Source organism: Mixophyes fleayi, chromosome 2 (genome assembly GCF_038048845.1).
Source record: "Mixophyes fleayi isolate aMixFle1 chromosome 2, aMixFle1.hap1, whole genome shotgun sequence".
Taxonomy (NCBI): domain Eukaryota; kingdom Metazoa; phylum Chordata; class Amphibia; order Anura; family Limnodynastidae; genus Mixophyes; species Mixophyes fleayi.
Window position 1 is genome coordinate 345,407,685 of NC_134403.1, and position 16,977 is coordinate 345,424,661.

Here is a 16,977-nt window from a genome sequence, read left to right on the forward strand (position 1 = left end):
GTATTGGTTTTGTCCACAAAGTGACTGTCTCCACTGTGCCTACCGGATTGGTAAGTTGTTTTCCCAAGTATATAGGGTTTAAGTACGTTAGTGCGATGATGAAAACGCCGACAACACTTAGCCCAACTACTTGAGGGCGACGCTGTCATTCCCGACACACTTATAATCTCTACTGTTTGTAAAACTGAAGTCAGACTATTGTGAGCAATTAATATCCCGACACAAGTAAATGACGTCACTGTGAAACGCGACTCTGTTATTGCTGCTGTTAAGGGGGTAATTAAAAGGAGGTGGTGGATGTACAATTTAGAAGCATTTGTAAAAAATATTGTACAGCCGCCAACTCCTTCCATTACCCCCTTAACAGCAGCAATAATAGAGACACGTTTCACAGTGATGTCATTTACTCATGTCGGAGTGTTGATTGCTCGCAATAGTTTGACATCAGTTTTAGAAACAGTAGAGATTTAAGTGTGTTGGGAATGACAGCGTCGTCCTCAAGTAGTCGGGGTAAGTGTTGTCGTCGTTTCGGTCATCGATAAATTGGCTACCCCCGAGCATATAGAATCAGCTGAAAAAATTGCTGCCTCCACTGTATAGGCAATGGGGCATGTTCAACAGGAATCGTACAACAAATATGTAAGCATCTATCTAAGAATGTAAAGATAAAATAACCATATTCATTGCATGATGCGCACACAAAAGAGGCATTGTCACGCCACAGTGGGGCCTAGTCATACCATGTTGACATTGTAGGCATGCCATATGCCCACAGGGTGTGCCTAGCACTTGTGAACCACAGGTATCTCACAAGCCTCCCTAAAATAGCTTTGAGTTGCTATTTACTTCAGTGGCGAGTACATGTGGTGCCCACTCATCACTTTCAGAGCGGCGGAATAGTCAAATCAGGACTGTCCCGCCTAAATCGGACAAGTGGGAGGTATGTAGAAAATATTATTTTACTGAAAGATGAGTCACTTGGGGTTAAATGTATGAAAGTCCGGTTTTTTTCAACTCGCCGGAAATCGGCAACTTTGCAGCTAAAATTGAAAGCACCGATGGCTTGTAAAGGCAAGTTTGCAAGTTAAGTGATCGGTCTGAACAACTCATTTGACTCTGTGTATCAAGCGGAAAAGTTTGATTCTGTGAGCAGAGCCTCATTAAAATGGTGCATAAAATAAGAATAATTCCAGAAAAAAACGACACTCATTTTATAATTTCTTTTTACTCTGCAGAGTTAGACCAAATTGTCCCATGCAACGATTGAGCATCCATACACACGTATTAGAGCATACAGTAAGCGCAGAACCAAACGTATTAGTTAGATACAGATCCTGTTTCCGCACAGTGAAAACCAACCTGAAAGGCTGCCACTTCTCTCAGAGCTGTTGTGTGAGCTGGTGGTGCTGAAATCCTGTGACTGGTTGTGTGGCATTCTATTTGACAATCCCTCAGTACGATAGTCAGGAATGTAAAGCAAGGCTAAGGGTTAAAGGGCAGAGGTCATCGTGGCGTCATGTGATTAGTACACAGCGTAAGCTCATGCACCACATGCAATTCACAACCAAAGCAGAGGCGGTGAGGATAAGAGTTTCAATGTTTGAAATGGGAGGGGCTTGTTAATTTAGAATTAGAGCGTATAAAAAAAATGCATGCAATATTTTCTGTATTAGTAAAGTGAACATAGACTACATTTTAAGTGTTTCTTAAAAAAATGTACACCTAATATTTTAACATGCAGTAAATACAAGACATCAACTTAAACTTACCATTGTTTCCTTTGCCCTGGTCAGTGAGGCAATAACCTAATCCAGTCAGGTCAGACTTCTGTTGGATGGAAGATTTCCACTGTGGGTCAGGTAAGTCTACAGCCAGCTCGTGAATGCTTTTGGAGTGCAGGATTTGCGTGGTAGCATATGGCGTGGTTTGTGCTATTTGTCCTGGGCAGTTATAGCTGGACTTGGTAGTAAAATCAATGCTGCTATAAATGGCTCCATCAGACAGCATGGTGGCTGTCTTGTCTCCCTGCCCGGGAGCTGCCGGCAGCACATCTGCGTTAAACAGAGGGAGATGAAATAAGTCAGTGAGGCACAGGAAGCCTGGACTATCAAGGTTTAAGATGAAAAATAAATGTGTCACTCAGTACGTTTGCATTTTAGCTGAGACAAGAGTCCATGAGCCAATGAAGGGAGAATGATGTACAACCGCCGCCTAGCTATCAGCATTTATGACAGGCCAACCACTTGTCCTTCACGTTCCACTGCTTAAAATTATCCTTTTATTTTTTACTACACTTTCATAGCAGAAGGTGAGGTTTAGAATATTTCACTTTTACGGAGGAACAAAATGCCCTCCATGCTTCATTTTATAACAAGTGGTGTGTAATGATATAATGAATCCCCCCTGCTCCCTCCCCAGAATCAGTGCAAATCTAGTGATTGGATGGTACTGAGGTTTATCAACTTATATAAAACTGTGTAACAAAAAAACACAAACAGAAAACAAAACACAAACACGCAGGAGAACAAGACGGGGTAAGCAGGACACATTGAATGCATGTAATCAATGCACAGCTAGACCACGGATGTGTGAGATGTAGTATACAGAACCTGCCAGTATAAATGTGTATTTACACAGAGGCCTTGTCCCTGCAACATTGACAATTATAGAAACCTGCCACTTATAGCACATACGTATGGTTTCATTTAGTACAATGATATTAATTTTGACATCCGTTCATATTCACATGTTAAATGGATCATTTTAACACCATCGAGTATATAACCTAAAGTGGGCCACCCACACATTATATATATATATATATATATATATATATATATATATATATATATATATATATATATATATATATATATATATAAAATTTTTTCTTACAATTATCACTACATGGTATAGCATCTGAAAGGTCTTAAATAATGCAATCTAATTGAATTCACGAGTAATAAAAGATCGTAACTCATAATGGATGAAAGTTTGATGATTTTGATTGGCTAGCACAATTGTATCACTCTGTGTGTGGGAAGATTAAAGAATGATAATTAAGCAATCTCTTTTCTGCACATGCTGAAAATATTTATTCGTTCATCTGATTTAGATCCATCTGTGTGTGAAAATAATTCAACTAAAAGATTCTTTATGAAAAGATCTTTCAAATAAAATGAATAATCTTGTTGCATATGTGGGTTTCTTAGTGTCGGAATATCAAGCCTTTCTGTGTACGGAAGCCAGACAGTCTGGAGACATGGGATTATGATATCAGTGGATGAGGACCAGAGATTTCAATGACTGGCTGTAGGTAAACCTTATGGAAGGAAGTATAGAAATTCATCCACAATAACAAATGTTATTTTTTATTTGTTTCTATTGCAAACTAGAGTACACAAAGCTGTTTAACTTGCTGTGTGGTAATTTGCAATGCTTTGTGGAGCTCCACATGTCAAATGATAAGGCGTGGGCTATCAAGGTAGACATACATTATACACCAAAGGATTTCTTTGTGGACACTATGTATAATTAAGTGTAGACAACATTTAGAATTCCCTCTAATGTAGGGTTACACAACATACGTCTTGCAGGTCAATGCTGCCTCATCATATCAAGTTTACTGGCCCATCATCATCATCATCAATTTATATAGCGCCTCTAATTCCGCAGCGCTGTACAAAGAACTCATTCACATCAGTCCTTTCCCCAATAGAGCTTACAGTCTAAATTCCCTAACACACACACACACACACACACACACACACACACACACACACACAGACAGGCTAGGGTCAATTTGATAGCAGCCCATCAGAGTGAGAATACTATGGCTTGGCTTGCCAGGCCAACCACAGCCCAATCAGTGTCTGCAGCAAGCTCTCAGCTGTGACTAGCTGCCACAACATTCAGGAAGAGGAAATGTGCCTGTTGCAGGGGCGAACAGGGGATTGTCGGGGGGGGGTGGGTTTCCCCCCGACCCCAAAAAAAAAAACACCCCCCGCGAGAGCTGCTGCGCATGCACAGCAGCTCCGTATACACTACAGCACCGCCGCGGACGCTTCTTTGACAGCGCCGCGGCTGCTGTATAGGACAGTGCAGCTATAGCGGCCACTTAGTTAGCGCAAGGGGGGGGGGTTCTGGAGACTCAGAAACCCCCCCTGCATGCGCCACTGTGTTGGTCACATGACCACAGTCTAATTACTACTTATCTCAGCAACCCAATTAGCGAATGCTTGGATGGCAGCACTGTATAACTGCGTTCCCTTCCTGCCCTGAAGTAACTGTTTGTGGCAGTAAGGAAGTTGCATAGCGCTATGAAGCTCTTTACTGACTCATAGCGTTCAGTATGAAGACCAGTTACCAGCAGTCTTGATAAAGGCAATATTGGACATATACAGGGCCTCCTAAAAGGAGCATGTGGTGGCTTCTAGGGCCCCTCTTCTCTGGCAGGGAAGAAGGCTTTGCATGCAGTCTAGAGAGGTGTGACCATACAGGCCAATAGGAAGCTTCAAGCTCTGCTATTGGTCTACACTCACCTGCACCTGTTCTGCTTTATCCTGCTCTGCACAAGGCAGTTGGGGCCACTGCCTACTGTGCATGCAATCTTGCCTTGAGGGCTTATAACAGTGGTTATTAATACATAAAATGTCCTTAGAGTAGTATGTGGTGGGTTGGGGGGCTCTGGGGGCAGTATAAATGGCAGCTCAGAAATGGGTCTCGCTGTCTATGATGGCGTCCAGTATGTGAGCGTGGTAAGTGGAGCTCCAACATGGAGTCATATCCCATTACGTTCTCCCAGAAAGATCTGATTGTGTACCCCTGTTCTAATGAGTCTAATGAGCTACTGTGAGGGGAAGCAGGAGACAATCAATAACTGCTGCAGTCAGTGATGTATGAGATAATGTATGTATGAGATAATGATAATTACTTGCAGTCCACTACTTCACTGTGCACATGAGCAAAGTACCACGGACTCTTCTTACTGTGCACGAGGACATTAAAGCAACATCAATGCACATAAACCTATCTTCTAATTACTTTATTTTAATAACCGAGTCGTTATATAACTCTCAAATCATTTTAAGCAGAATTATCTTTTACATAATTTTATAACGTTATGTAAAATTCTGTACAACTTTATTACAACCTTGCAGTTTTTTTTCCTTAAAAACCGTAACATTGAATGACATATTTATACCAGTGTATCACTGCCCAGAGATGCCTCTTATTCATTCACAGAAATCAATAGCAACAATGCCATTACATTATATATAATAAAATATATTTATTTTTCCAATTATATACATAACATACAACTAAATTAGTTTTAATTCTAGATAGAACGTTAGAATGTATATGTTACTAATATTTCCTCTTTAATAACATGTTTAAATAATTTATTATAAAGATGTGCTTTGTTTTTTTTTTACTGTTAATAATGATCTATTATATAAATGAAAGACATCATTATTGGTGACTAAGTACATCACTTTCATTTATAGGAGCAAATATGTTATTATTTATTTTTTCCTGTTTAACTTAGCTCATATTATTTCCTTATAGCCTCCGTTACCATGGAAAACTGCAAAGCATATTAGTCGCAATCACATTTAATGAGAGTATATTTGTTAATTGGGTTTCCCCAACTTTAATAACAGTGTTCAGCCTTCGATTGGAATTAACTTGCGGTTTATTGGAGGCGAAGAATGAAAAGTAAATTAAATAAGTGGGAACGTTGTGTCAACCTTCCTAGAAATTGCCTTTATGACTGCAGTCTTAATCATGTCTTTATCTAATGAGCTTTACAGCTATGACAGACAATTCTAGAACTATATAAATATCAGCTCATAGTGCACTCTGTTGTGCCGATCAATAGCGGACTTTTGATTTTTTGGAGGATTTGTATAGGAGAGATCAGGACCACAAGCTGCTACTGAAATAATTCACATTGATTGCAGAAACTGAATCTGGCCAAAGAAACACATTAGGCAGCTAAGCAGTGTAGGTCACTATTGTAGCATGGTATTAGTATTGCTGGCAAAACACACAGTGGGTTTAGTTTCTTTTTATACAGTCTGTTCTTCTATCATATGCAGTAGGTACATTGTATTTTCTGAGCTTATTAAATGTACCCACATGTGGCTATGTTTTAAGGCTATCACAGTCTATGATTAATTATTACTATTATTATTATTATAAGCAATTATTTATAGGGCACCACAATGTTCAGTAGCGATATACATAGCGGTAGAACAAACAAGGTAGACATAGTTCACATAAACAAAAAAACAAAAAAAAGTAAAGCATTCCAGTAGTAATACAATAAAGATAAAATAAATCAAGTCTTATTGCAAAGGACAATTTCTGGGCAATTACAAGGATATCGAGGGTAATTAAAGGTGACAAGGGAGGGGGGAGTAAGCAAATGGGGAAAAGAGGGTAAGGAGACAATAAGAGGAAGGAAGGTCCTGCTCATGGGAGCTTACAATCTAAAGGATTGTAACAGTCTATGTGAATCATAATAATTGACAGAACAAGTGACTTGTTAAAAAACATGTCAAGATCATCATGGAGAATATGATATGTTTGGGATAAATAACATCAACTTAAAAATAATGTCCACTTTCCCCAGCATAAATTGCACCTATTGCCTGTAGACAGTGGAGGCAGCCATTTTTGGGCTGAATAATATTCATGAGAACGGCGTCTATGGATTCATAAGGAACTAGTGCCACCCCAGAGACACATGGTGCACCTATACCTCCGCTGGATCGTAGTGATAGGCTGCGTTCTTATAGATATTGGTTCAGCTCAACAAATAGCTTCCTCCATCGTGTGTGCATGACAGGTGCACTTTGAGCCTTAGGTTAGCAAAAATTGGATGTGTTGAAATATTCTGCATACAAAGACATCATTGTTAAACTAATATTCTATGTCAATGTTATTCTAGAAAGTACCCACCTCCGCAGCCAAAATTAACAAGATCGTTTGGCCCGTTGTTGCTGTTGTTTACTGGCATACTGGAAGCTGGCCAGGAGTCAGCTAGCCAAGGATAGTTGGGGTCACCAGCATTTAAAAGTCCTGGACGACTGTAAAGTAAAAAAGAAAAAAAAGAAAAGAGTTATCCATCAATCGATATCTGTATAAATGATTCACAGCAATACACAAGAAAACAAAAAGCATATGCAAATCACTTCAGTCCAATCATCAGTTGCGTCTCCTATGAATGTGAATGTAATATATTGTCTGGGAAATGGAGTAAGCTATCAGCTAGCGAGAGAACCGTATGTGGGGCTACGTGATAAATGAGCACCTCCAGGGAACAATCACTCACAATGACTCTTTAGAAGCAGTAATTTCCAGGACTTTAAGCTACTTTTTCCTTCACCTTTCACATATCAAATATCTGTCTGTCATCCACAAACTGATCTTTTTTTCGCAGTGCTTTGTAGTTTAAGACAAGGTGGTCTGAAATGAAACTACTGTAATATGCATTTCATCTTCCTCAGTTCATTCAGTAAACGCTGCGCTGCCATGGTGATTCCATGCAGCTGTTATCAGTAACGTTTGGGTCCTGCGCTCTTTACGGCAACATACATTGACAGCTGGCTAAATCGTGGTTCTACCGTCGATAGTTCCTTGGGAATTGCATGAAGTAGGTGGTTTCATATGTTAGACTGTAGGCCGTCCTTCTGAAACCTTTCTATGGCATTCTGTTTTATTTATAAGCATTTGGCCCCTATGTTGTGACATCATTAGATTATTTTGCTAAAGGTGAGAACCAAATTTTGCACCGGCCAGACTAGCAGGACTTTGGCTTAGGCTGAATGGGCATCCATCCTGCATTGGAACATACTGCATTCAGTGGCTAGATATGTTCATATGTAGGGGTAGAGCCTTGACAGCAAAGTTATTTCACAGAGAAGCATGTACAGTTTGTAACCTGAATATTTTATACCTGCATGGCCTAAATGATGATTTCAAACTGCATTGCTTTCTTTAAAGCTGTTATTGGTATATTTGTGCCCTGGCTTGTGTCATATCCATTGCATTAATTGCAAGTCCATCTTTTATTATGTCCTCTAGATTAAAAAGTTTCTGTGCTATGCAATTGCATGGGAGCATTGTAACACTTCTCTAGTGTATGTGCTTTGTATCAAATTGAAAGATAATTGTTTCTTACCAAGCTCTCCCCAAAAGAACAATTTTGATGATGTCTATGAGAAGTTACTGATGGAACACCCCCATTCTCAACTGACCAATGGGAACACCCACTTCCTGCACATATGGATGACATCAGCACATACCACTTTTGGGTATGCTGCCTACACCCCCACAATCCAGTTCCGTTTTTGCATTACATCACTAACTCATACCAACGTCACAGGATAAGTGGGACTAGATTCCTATAACTCTTATTTATTTATTTAGATGAATTTATCACATCAGCAAAACGCAGGTTCATGTGGGTGCACCAGATTTTTATCTGAAGGTGATGGTAGCTTTAGCTATGCTGTGTAGGAGAATATCATTGTATGAATAAGCATATAGTAAGGTAGCATAAAAGTTCTATACATATAGAATAATGGATTTCTGACAGGTTCAGAACCAATGTTTGGGAAACAAAGAATAACAAATAACAAACTACATAGTTAATTATTCTATTGTTGGCAGACCAATGGAACACATTTGGGTTTTTTTTAATCCCTGATATGGATGTATCCTCTAAACCCATCATGTATTCATCACTCATTTTTTCACCCATTAACATAATATTTGGTGAAAAAAAAAATCTTCTTTATGCTGCATTTCTGTAAATCAAAAGTAGCATAATCATTGCAGTTTTCCAATAAAGAGCCTTTTTTACAATGCCTAAGAGAAGGTCCTGTTTCCTAGGCAACAGCAATAAAGGAAAGACACTGTTCTTGCAACATCTATAAGCTCTCATTAGGCCTAATCTCCTTTTGCTAAAATATTGATTAAATAAGAGATTGCAAGTTATAACCAAGGTCTAATTGCAATCTCCATATTGGCAAAGGGAATGTAAATTAGGATATATGGGTGCACTATCAAGTTTTATCAGTTTCAATTGAGTAACCAAAGTGGAGGAATTCCGCTGTATCTCTCTACAGCCTATCCATCATCCGTGAATCATTTATTCTTTGATCGATTATGTGTAATTGTTCACTCACAGCAATTTAGAATGAGCCAATAAGCAGTCTTAAACAACAGCAACTTCATTTGCTAATATCTACTTAGTGTAATAAACATTCTACTTGCCTATGAACACATCACCTGCAATGTTTATTCCTAATTTATTTTTATCATCCCGATGCGAAGCATCTCTATCAAATCCCCACGCAGTGTTCACCGATGAGATCATTAGAGACATGGGAACTAACCTCTAATTTTCAATGCAGTTGAATTGTTTTTAAATGACAGTCGTTAGCAGATTAGCCTTTTGGGCGAGAACACAGGAGTATAAAATTAGGAGATTGCTTTGTCATTTGAAAACCTACCTTCCGTTACTCATTAGTCCGCCATCTCCTCTTTGAAATGTTACTGAGTATTAAAAGAAAGAGGGGAAAAAACAAAGTCAATACATTTTTAATTTGAGACTCGGAATTTCAGTGCTCTGCATTGGGAAATGCTACTTGTAATTATCCCATCAGCACACATTAACACAACTGCATTATATTAAATTTACACCCCTTAATGGAAAATACAGATCTCCTTTGTTAAATATCCACAGTCATTTTCTTCAGGTATTTAATATTGCATTTGATTTTATCAGACACAAGGGGTAGACTATTTTCTTTCTCCTCTTATTCCCTTAAGAGCTTAGCTACATGTGCTCAGAGAGAACAGGTACAAAAATAACTTCCTATGTCTGAAACAACATATGCAATTTCATATAGATGTACACACAGGTCATTTACTAATCTCAGTGTAGATATCGACACACAATCTGTGTTACTGCATACAAATGATGTTGCTGTGAGCATTCACATGAAGTTTGTGATCTGTGCGAGGTGTAACATGGCAAAATGGGGGCATTTGAGAAAACTGGTGCACAGGGGGGGGAGGTTGTGTTGCCCATAGCAACCAATAATGTTCTAGTGCAGATTAGACAGTGAAAGGTTGCTATGGGCAATAACACTTTTTTTCTTCTTCACCAAACGTTATAATGCGAAGTAATGCGGTACATTACCACATGGCTGATGCACTGTGATTAGCAAATAGTAATACCATGGGGTATGTTTACTAAACTGAGGGTTTGAAAAAGTGGAGATGTTGCCTATAGCAACCAATCAGATTCTAGTTATCATTTGTTTAGTACATTCTACAAAATGGCAGCTAGAATCTGATTGGTTGCTATAGGCACCGTCTCCACTTTTTCAAATCCACAGTTTAGTAAATATACCCCATGTGTTATTTGTACCAAATACATGCGTATATGAGAAACTTATTATTCAATACAATATTTTTAACAAAATTATGGACATTTTGTAAATATTCTAGCTTCCCTTTAAAGCTAGAAAAATGCAAATGTAATTACGGTTTGCTGACTGGCTATGCTTCAAGAAAAGTCATAATATTATTAATACACATCAGAGTGAAAACATACATTTAAACCAAGCTCCATACATGAAGTGTTCCTGTCACCAAGGCACACTGGAGGCAGCCATTTTGTGTAGATAATTATGTCACCAGAAACCAGTGACATTCCTGACACGTGATACCATACAAAATGGCTGCCTCCTCTGTGCGCAATCGATGGGTGCAATTCACGTTTGTATCATTTCCATTTCCTACAATCCAGGACAACGAACATTGTGGATAGACATCGAACAAATGTGCCACTGTGATACAGACATTTCCATGTACTGGGAGGGTAGGACTGTCCATGCAGGTGTTTCAGTTACTAAACAAAGGGAGAGGCCTAAAGGTATACGTGGAATGCAAGAAACAGACCTTGCTTTGCTTTTAGCTGATATTATCATGTCAGCAATACTGCTAATCTAAGTGGAATGTTGATAGGTTCACTTAATTAAAATGCAAGACATTCTTGTAATAAACTTTAAAAAGAAGATTAAAAAATAGAATAATGAAATCCAGATAGTTGCTGACTGAGTGAGCGCTGGAAGGAAAACATTGTAACCAGTCAGTATTTAATCAATACGGGACAAGCCTGTCAGAATTCATTGCAATTAAAAAATTCATTTTTGCTTGACAGCCCCATCCTCTTATCAAGCCAGCTCTGCTATCCCAGGTATTCTTATTCCTTTCTAAGCTTCTGGGTCTAGCTAATAGGCTACAACACAATTTTGTACGTTTGATCGCAAAGCATATACTTGACTGCACAGGGACATTTGTAAAAGCTCCAATATTATACTGAAACGTTCACCTCATTTTTTCAAACCAAAGAACCTTCTGAGAGATGTTTTTTTTGGTTAAAAGCTATTGGGGCTTATTAACTAACAAAGGGCAAAATGCAGTCAGTGAGCTTTGATTTATGTAGTACAAATGAAATAACAGAGGCATGTCTCGTATTAGTTGCTGTGGGCTGTTTGTACATGTGCACTTTGTTCGAATATAGTTTCGCATTGGTGAAACCAGGCGAATATTCTACCATGTTCACCGATAAAACGGCCACTGGGTGGCACTGTTCACTGGTGTCTATAGATGATTTTGTAAATATATGTTAACCTGAATGGCAGTGCCTACTTTTGCTAATAAGGCTAGTTAATAAATACAAATATGCAGATATATGAGTGTCCGCTGAATACGTTTTCCCACATATTTTACCTAGCTAAATTATGAAGTAAATATAAGTGATGAGCAACATTTTAAGCGCAGTATCCATCTCATTCCCCATTTGGGCCAAATTGCCTGTCTTGCTTTAACTTGGTTTACCTCTACTCTATATTGCTACACAGAGGGCATATTTCACTATTAAAGGATGCTATAAAGTTAAAGACCAGAGGATATATTTACTAAATTGCGGGTTTGAAAAGTGGAGATGTTGCCTACAGCAACCAATCAGATTCTATCTGTCATTTTGTAGAATGTACTAAATAAATGATAACTAGAATCTGATTGGATCTTATAGGCAACATCTCCACTTTTTCAAACCAGCCGTTTAGTAAATATACAATGACAGCTAGAATCTGATTGGTTGTTATAGGCAATATCTCCACTTTTCTCCAACCCCCAGTTTAGTAAATATACCCTGACATCTCTACAAATTTCTAAATGGTAAATCCAAATACAACTATAAGTGATTCTAGTTCAATATAATTATGTTTAGAATGCCCTCAATATTAGCTCTATTGAAGGAGAATTTCAATGCATAAAAATGTACTAAACAACATACAAGAATCGGTTAACTAATTCATACATTTTTTAAAATGATTTTTTTGTAGCTAGCTACAAAAATGATGACGTTTTCCTTTGGAATATTTGAATCAGTTTATATAATTCTTTTACTTCACAATTTCCTATTCTACTCCATAGAGTCATGTGATTTCCTAGCATTCTAATGAGTTTAGTCTATTTGAATCTTGTACCGTACCCCATATAGCTCTGAAAATTAGTTTTGGTGGTGTGAATTGACAATATATATTGAATCCAAAAGTGTCCCAAAAAAATCATTCAACTCTATCATTTATTTGAAAAAATTAAACTATTTTATGACTACGACAGTCAAACAGACTGTCAAATAAAATGAACATATTTTTTCGCAAAATGCATGTTAGTTAGGCCATATTATGCCATAGGTCAGTACATCATTTTCAATGAAAACCAATGATACTTTAAGAGTTTATGATGCACCTATATTAATTACCTGAGATACTACATGAAAAAAACAAAAGATTCTCCGGGACCATATAATTTATTATCTTTAGTTCAGATTTATAAAGTGCCATAAAATGCCTATATGTGTATTTTTCAGCAGGACCTTTATTGTGAGGGCAATAAATGAAGATATAACGATGTACAAACAGAATGCAATGCTGTATATTGGGTGTGTACGGGCTCAAGATAGTCTACGATCCTAATTAACATCTGGATGGGAACTATCAGAAGTCAATCGGAACAAGGCTAAAATGCGTTTGGCCAATGACTGCAATCTGACCTTATTTGTGGTCATCCTCTGACCAACTGCAAATGGTCAGATCTTTTTTCAATTTGGCCACACCCATGTATGGTCAAATAGGATATAAATTGGCCATAGTTCCGGCTATTCAGTGCTTGGTTCCAGTTGGTAAATCTGCCCATGTATGGGCACATCAAGTCAGGAGAAGACAATATTCTACACCCCGGCTATTCTTGAACTATCATTGAGTTAGGTTTGGTTGTGTGACAGCTCATTATATCTGGTCTATATAAATCTAAATTTACACATCTGGCTAACCCAGGGCCCTCTAGTGGTGTTACAGGATATTGTCACTGCTAGACATTGCTTAAAGTATTAATTACTACAATGAACGCAATAAGCGCTTTTAGTTCCTACTGGTAACAAGCAATTCGCAGGCACTTTTAGTGCAAATTTCTAGACACTTTCTGCTTTACCAAGTTTCCCCACCTTAATTTTGTCCCAAATATGTCCATGAGTCTATATTATGATCAGAAATCGTGTTAAGTCTATAAACCAGTCCGACATCTTTAAATTTATAAGATTTTTTCAAAAAACTTCTTCATCATATCAAACGGATATACCTGAATTGTGCCAGCTTTCCTTCTTTGTGCCAAGGGCAACTTTGTGGTGCATTGTTGTATCTGGGGAATCTGAGTAAAGGATGTAGAAAAATAAAAAAAAAGGACATTTCGCCCATTTTGGATACAAAGTTAACTTGTAATAATCTAAGTTGCAGTGTAAATGACGTGTCAAATGTATCTAGCACATAATTGGTGAAATAATGGTTTTAAGCTTCATAGGGTTTTCAGAATCAAAATCTTCCCTGAGCGCTGATCTGTAGTCATCTTTTAAGCAGGTTGGGTGATGCATACATCTCTCAGAAATAAATATAATCCTTTTGGAATCATTTTGCCTAAAGGACGCAGGGTGACCACTTGTATTAAGATGATCCCAAACACGCTAAGGGGGGCTTTGATAGATACAGAATCTTGAGGGTCACCAGTGATGAATTATCCAGAAAGAGAATTGGGTCTCAGTCTATTCAACGTTATCCTCAGCGATAATTACTAGCCAGCTTGTAATTAAAACTGATAATTAGCAATTGTACTTATATGACTTAATTATATTTAATTCTGAGAGCTAATGATTTTGATGGCATGATGGTGAAGAAGTAACGCATACTAATGGACAGTACCTGCAGGGGTAAAGGTGAAAGACTGAACTGCAAAACAAGAAGTAGAGACAATCTGAGTTACAAACTCTGCGGTAAAGCTGCAGGTCAGTAATACGAAACTGTGGCGATCGGGTGATGGATGCAGCACTTCTCAGCATGGTAAATTGACTTTATTTGAAGCAGTAGCCATTCAGAAGCCAATGGAGCTTTATTTCAAGTAAGATGTTGGAATTAACTAGTGGAGATAATGATAATGTATGCTCAAAGCCTCCCTGCTTGCATACATTTTGGAACCTTGGAGCAATGTGCACTAATGCCTTGTAAAGCTTAGCAACCAATCAGATTCTAACTCTCATGTTTCTGGCACAGGTATGAAAATGAAAGCAAATGTCTGATTGGTTGCTATTAGGGTACAGTAACAGCCTCACTGTTGTTATGCAAAGATTGATCTCAACTGAGAACAACTATTAATATACATATTAGTAATCAAACTAAATGCACATTTTAAAAAGCAAAATACATTTACATTTGTATCATTTCACCATGACGGTGATAAAACTTTGATTTGTACATCAATTTTAGAGTTGCACTTAAAAAATTCAAACGCTGTAGAGACTACTAATATACATGATAGTGCCATTACTTACTGAGAACCTAATTCACTTGCCCATTGCATGCTGCCATAATTTTATGAAAGTCTGTCCCAACCTATAACTCGCCGACATAGATCAATGTACAATTTTCTCATGTAAGTAGCTTTGCTTTTTCACTTTTTCACCTTTTTAAAGGACAATGAAGTCAGACATTTTATTGGTTGAACTAATGTTTGTGAGAATACAGCCTATCCTGTTGCGGGGCACCAGGCGCTCAGCGATGCCACTAGTTGCTAGTGGATTAGTAGGCTGCATGCTCAGGAATATTGGTTTAACCTACAACATGGCTGCCTCTATGTGTGCAGACCGCAGGGGCACTTTTAAAACATACTTGCCTACTTTTGAAGGCAGCTGTCCGGGAGGGGGTCTGTCAAGGGGGCGTGGCCATGTGTGGTGTGTCGTTAGGCTCCACCCCTGGCAATCGTAGCCAAACGCAGCAGGGGGCGGGGCCACAATGCCACTTTTAGCCCCGCCCCCACCATCTTCAACAACGGCGACAGCTGGATCTGGGATTTTAGCCTGCTCTCTCGGGAGTCTGGGAGAGCTCCCAAAAATTTGTGAGTCTCCTGGACATTCCGGGAGAGTAGGCAACTATGTTTTAAAAAAGTACTTTAAAAATGGACAGAGAAGAGCATTTCTCATACCATGCAATACATTTTGTTTAATCTTCACCCTGCCTTCGGTAAACAATATTTTTTATAGAATAAATATTCTTGATATTTTCTTTATTATTAATTTTTTTACTTTTTCGCATTGATTTTTCAATTGTAACTTCCACAATGAAGCAGCATCCCTATTAAGTCATCAAGTCTGTTACCAAATGGCTGAAATGAGATCTTAAAGCCAATGAAACAGACTGTCAGGTGTCCTATTTCTCACATTCCCACTAATTCCTTATTCCAGGAACAAATTGAAGCATCATTCTAAGCCCCCCTTTACCTTGTTCACATACACTTACACTGCCTTTGTTTCCAATAATTCCATATATTAATGTTCACTGACTAGAGAGTTCAAACATCTGACATATATCAAGAGAAACAATGCCACAATATAGTAAGTTGGATGATGCTTTGAACTACGGATGGTTTGATCTAACATCTAATCCATTTGATCTTTAGCACTGCAAATATCCATCAAATTCCCCAGTCCTGAAGAATAATGAATTTCTGATGTAGGAAATATTACATACAGCTAGAGCAGCCAAGGGCTACAGGAGATATATGGGGCAGAATATATCATAGTTGCCAACTTTTGATTTCTCCTATGGGAGATCACAGAGGAGAGGTCAGCTTGCAAGTGTCAGAGGGGGCGTGTTCACGCCATCGCACCTCCATAGCCCCGCCCCTGTTGTGATTAGCATCATTAAACCGGGTTCCGGGAGAGTAGCCGCTCTTCCAGGAGCCTGGTATGCTCCACCGAAATTCAGGAGACTCACAGACATTTCAGGAGAGTACTTAAGTATGGAATAAATGTCTTAAAATGAAGCAAGCTCAAATTTGCTCAAATAATGAGATAATTTATTTGCAAGCTAAATGTATGAGTTGTGTATTCATATACGTGATAAATGTGTGTCATATGGACCTAAATCAATTTTGTCATCTCTGCCTTTTGCCATGAAAAACTCTCAAAGCGGGAAGTACAATATTGTGTATACTGCGAGCAAAGACAATTGTCTGATAATGGAAATGCCCTTCTCTGATAGTCTACTTTTTTTTTCACATGTCTTCACTGCCTTTTCTGCAGACCAGACTGAATATGCCACAGGCAATCTCTATTCACTTAAATGGAATAGGTGTGATAACATCTAATAGGTGTAACATGGAAAGCCAAATCAGTTAACTGTTGCAATACAGATTGCTTCATCTGTAAACAGGTAAAGGAGGTAAAAAAAAGTCGGCTGAAGCATTCATTGTTAGTGACGAGGGATGTAGGGTGAACTTTCACTGAACTATGGCAGCATGCAGCGGGCAACTTGTGAATAATTTTCTGAGTAACCAAAGTTG

The 16,977-nt window shown here is 38.4% G+C and overlaps 1 protein-coding gene across 11 annotated transcripts in view; it reads right to left on the reverse strand.

The window, feature by feature from the left end:
• ROBO2 (roundabout guidance receptor 2) overlaps nt 1-16,977 on the reverse strand; it is a 368,188-nt gene that overhangs the window by 27,332 nt on the left and 323,879 nt on the right. For 3 of the 11 annotated variants that reach the window (XM_075197083.1, XM_075197082.1, XM_075197089.1), the window contains exons 18-23: nt 14,343-14,369; nt 13,729-13,797; nt 9,525-9,567; nt 6,967-7,094; nt 1,770-2,051; nt 1,360-1,482 (exon numbers count right to left, since the gene is read on the reverse strand). In XM_075197083.1, the coding sequence (XP_075053184.1) occupies nt 1,360-1,482; nt 1,770-2,051; nt 6,967-7,094; nt 9,525-9,567; nt 13,729-13,797; nt 14,343-14,369 (672 nt within the window). The remainder of the gene's footprint in view (nt 1-1,359; nt 1,483-1,769; nt 2,052-6,966; nt 7,095-9,524; nt 9,568-13,728; nt 13,798-14,342; nt 14,370-16,977) is intronic. The other 8 variants (XM_075197093.1, XM_075197086.1, XM_075197091.1 and 5 more) reach the window with 5 other exon arrangements.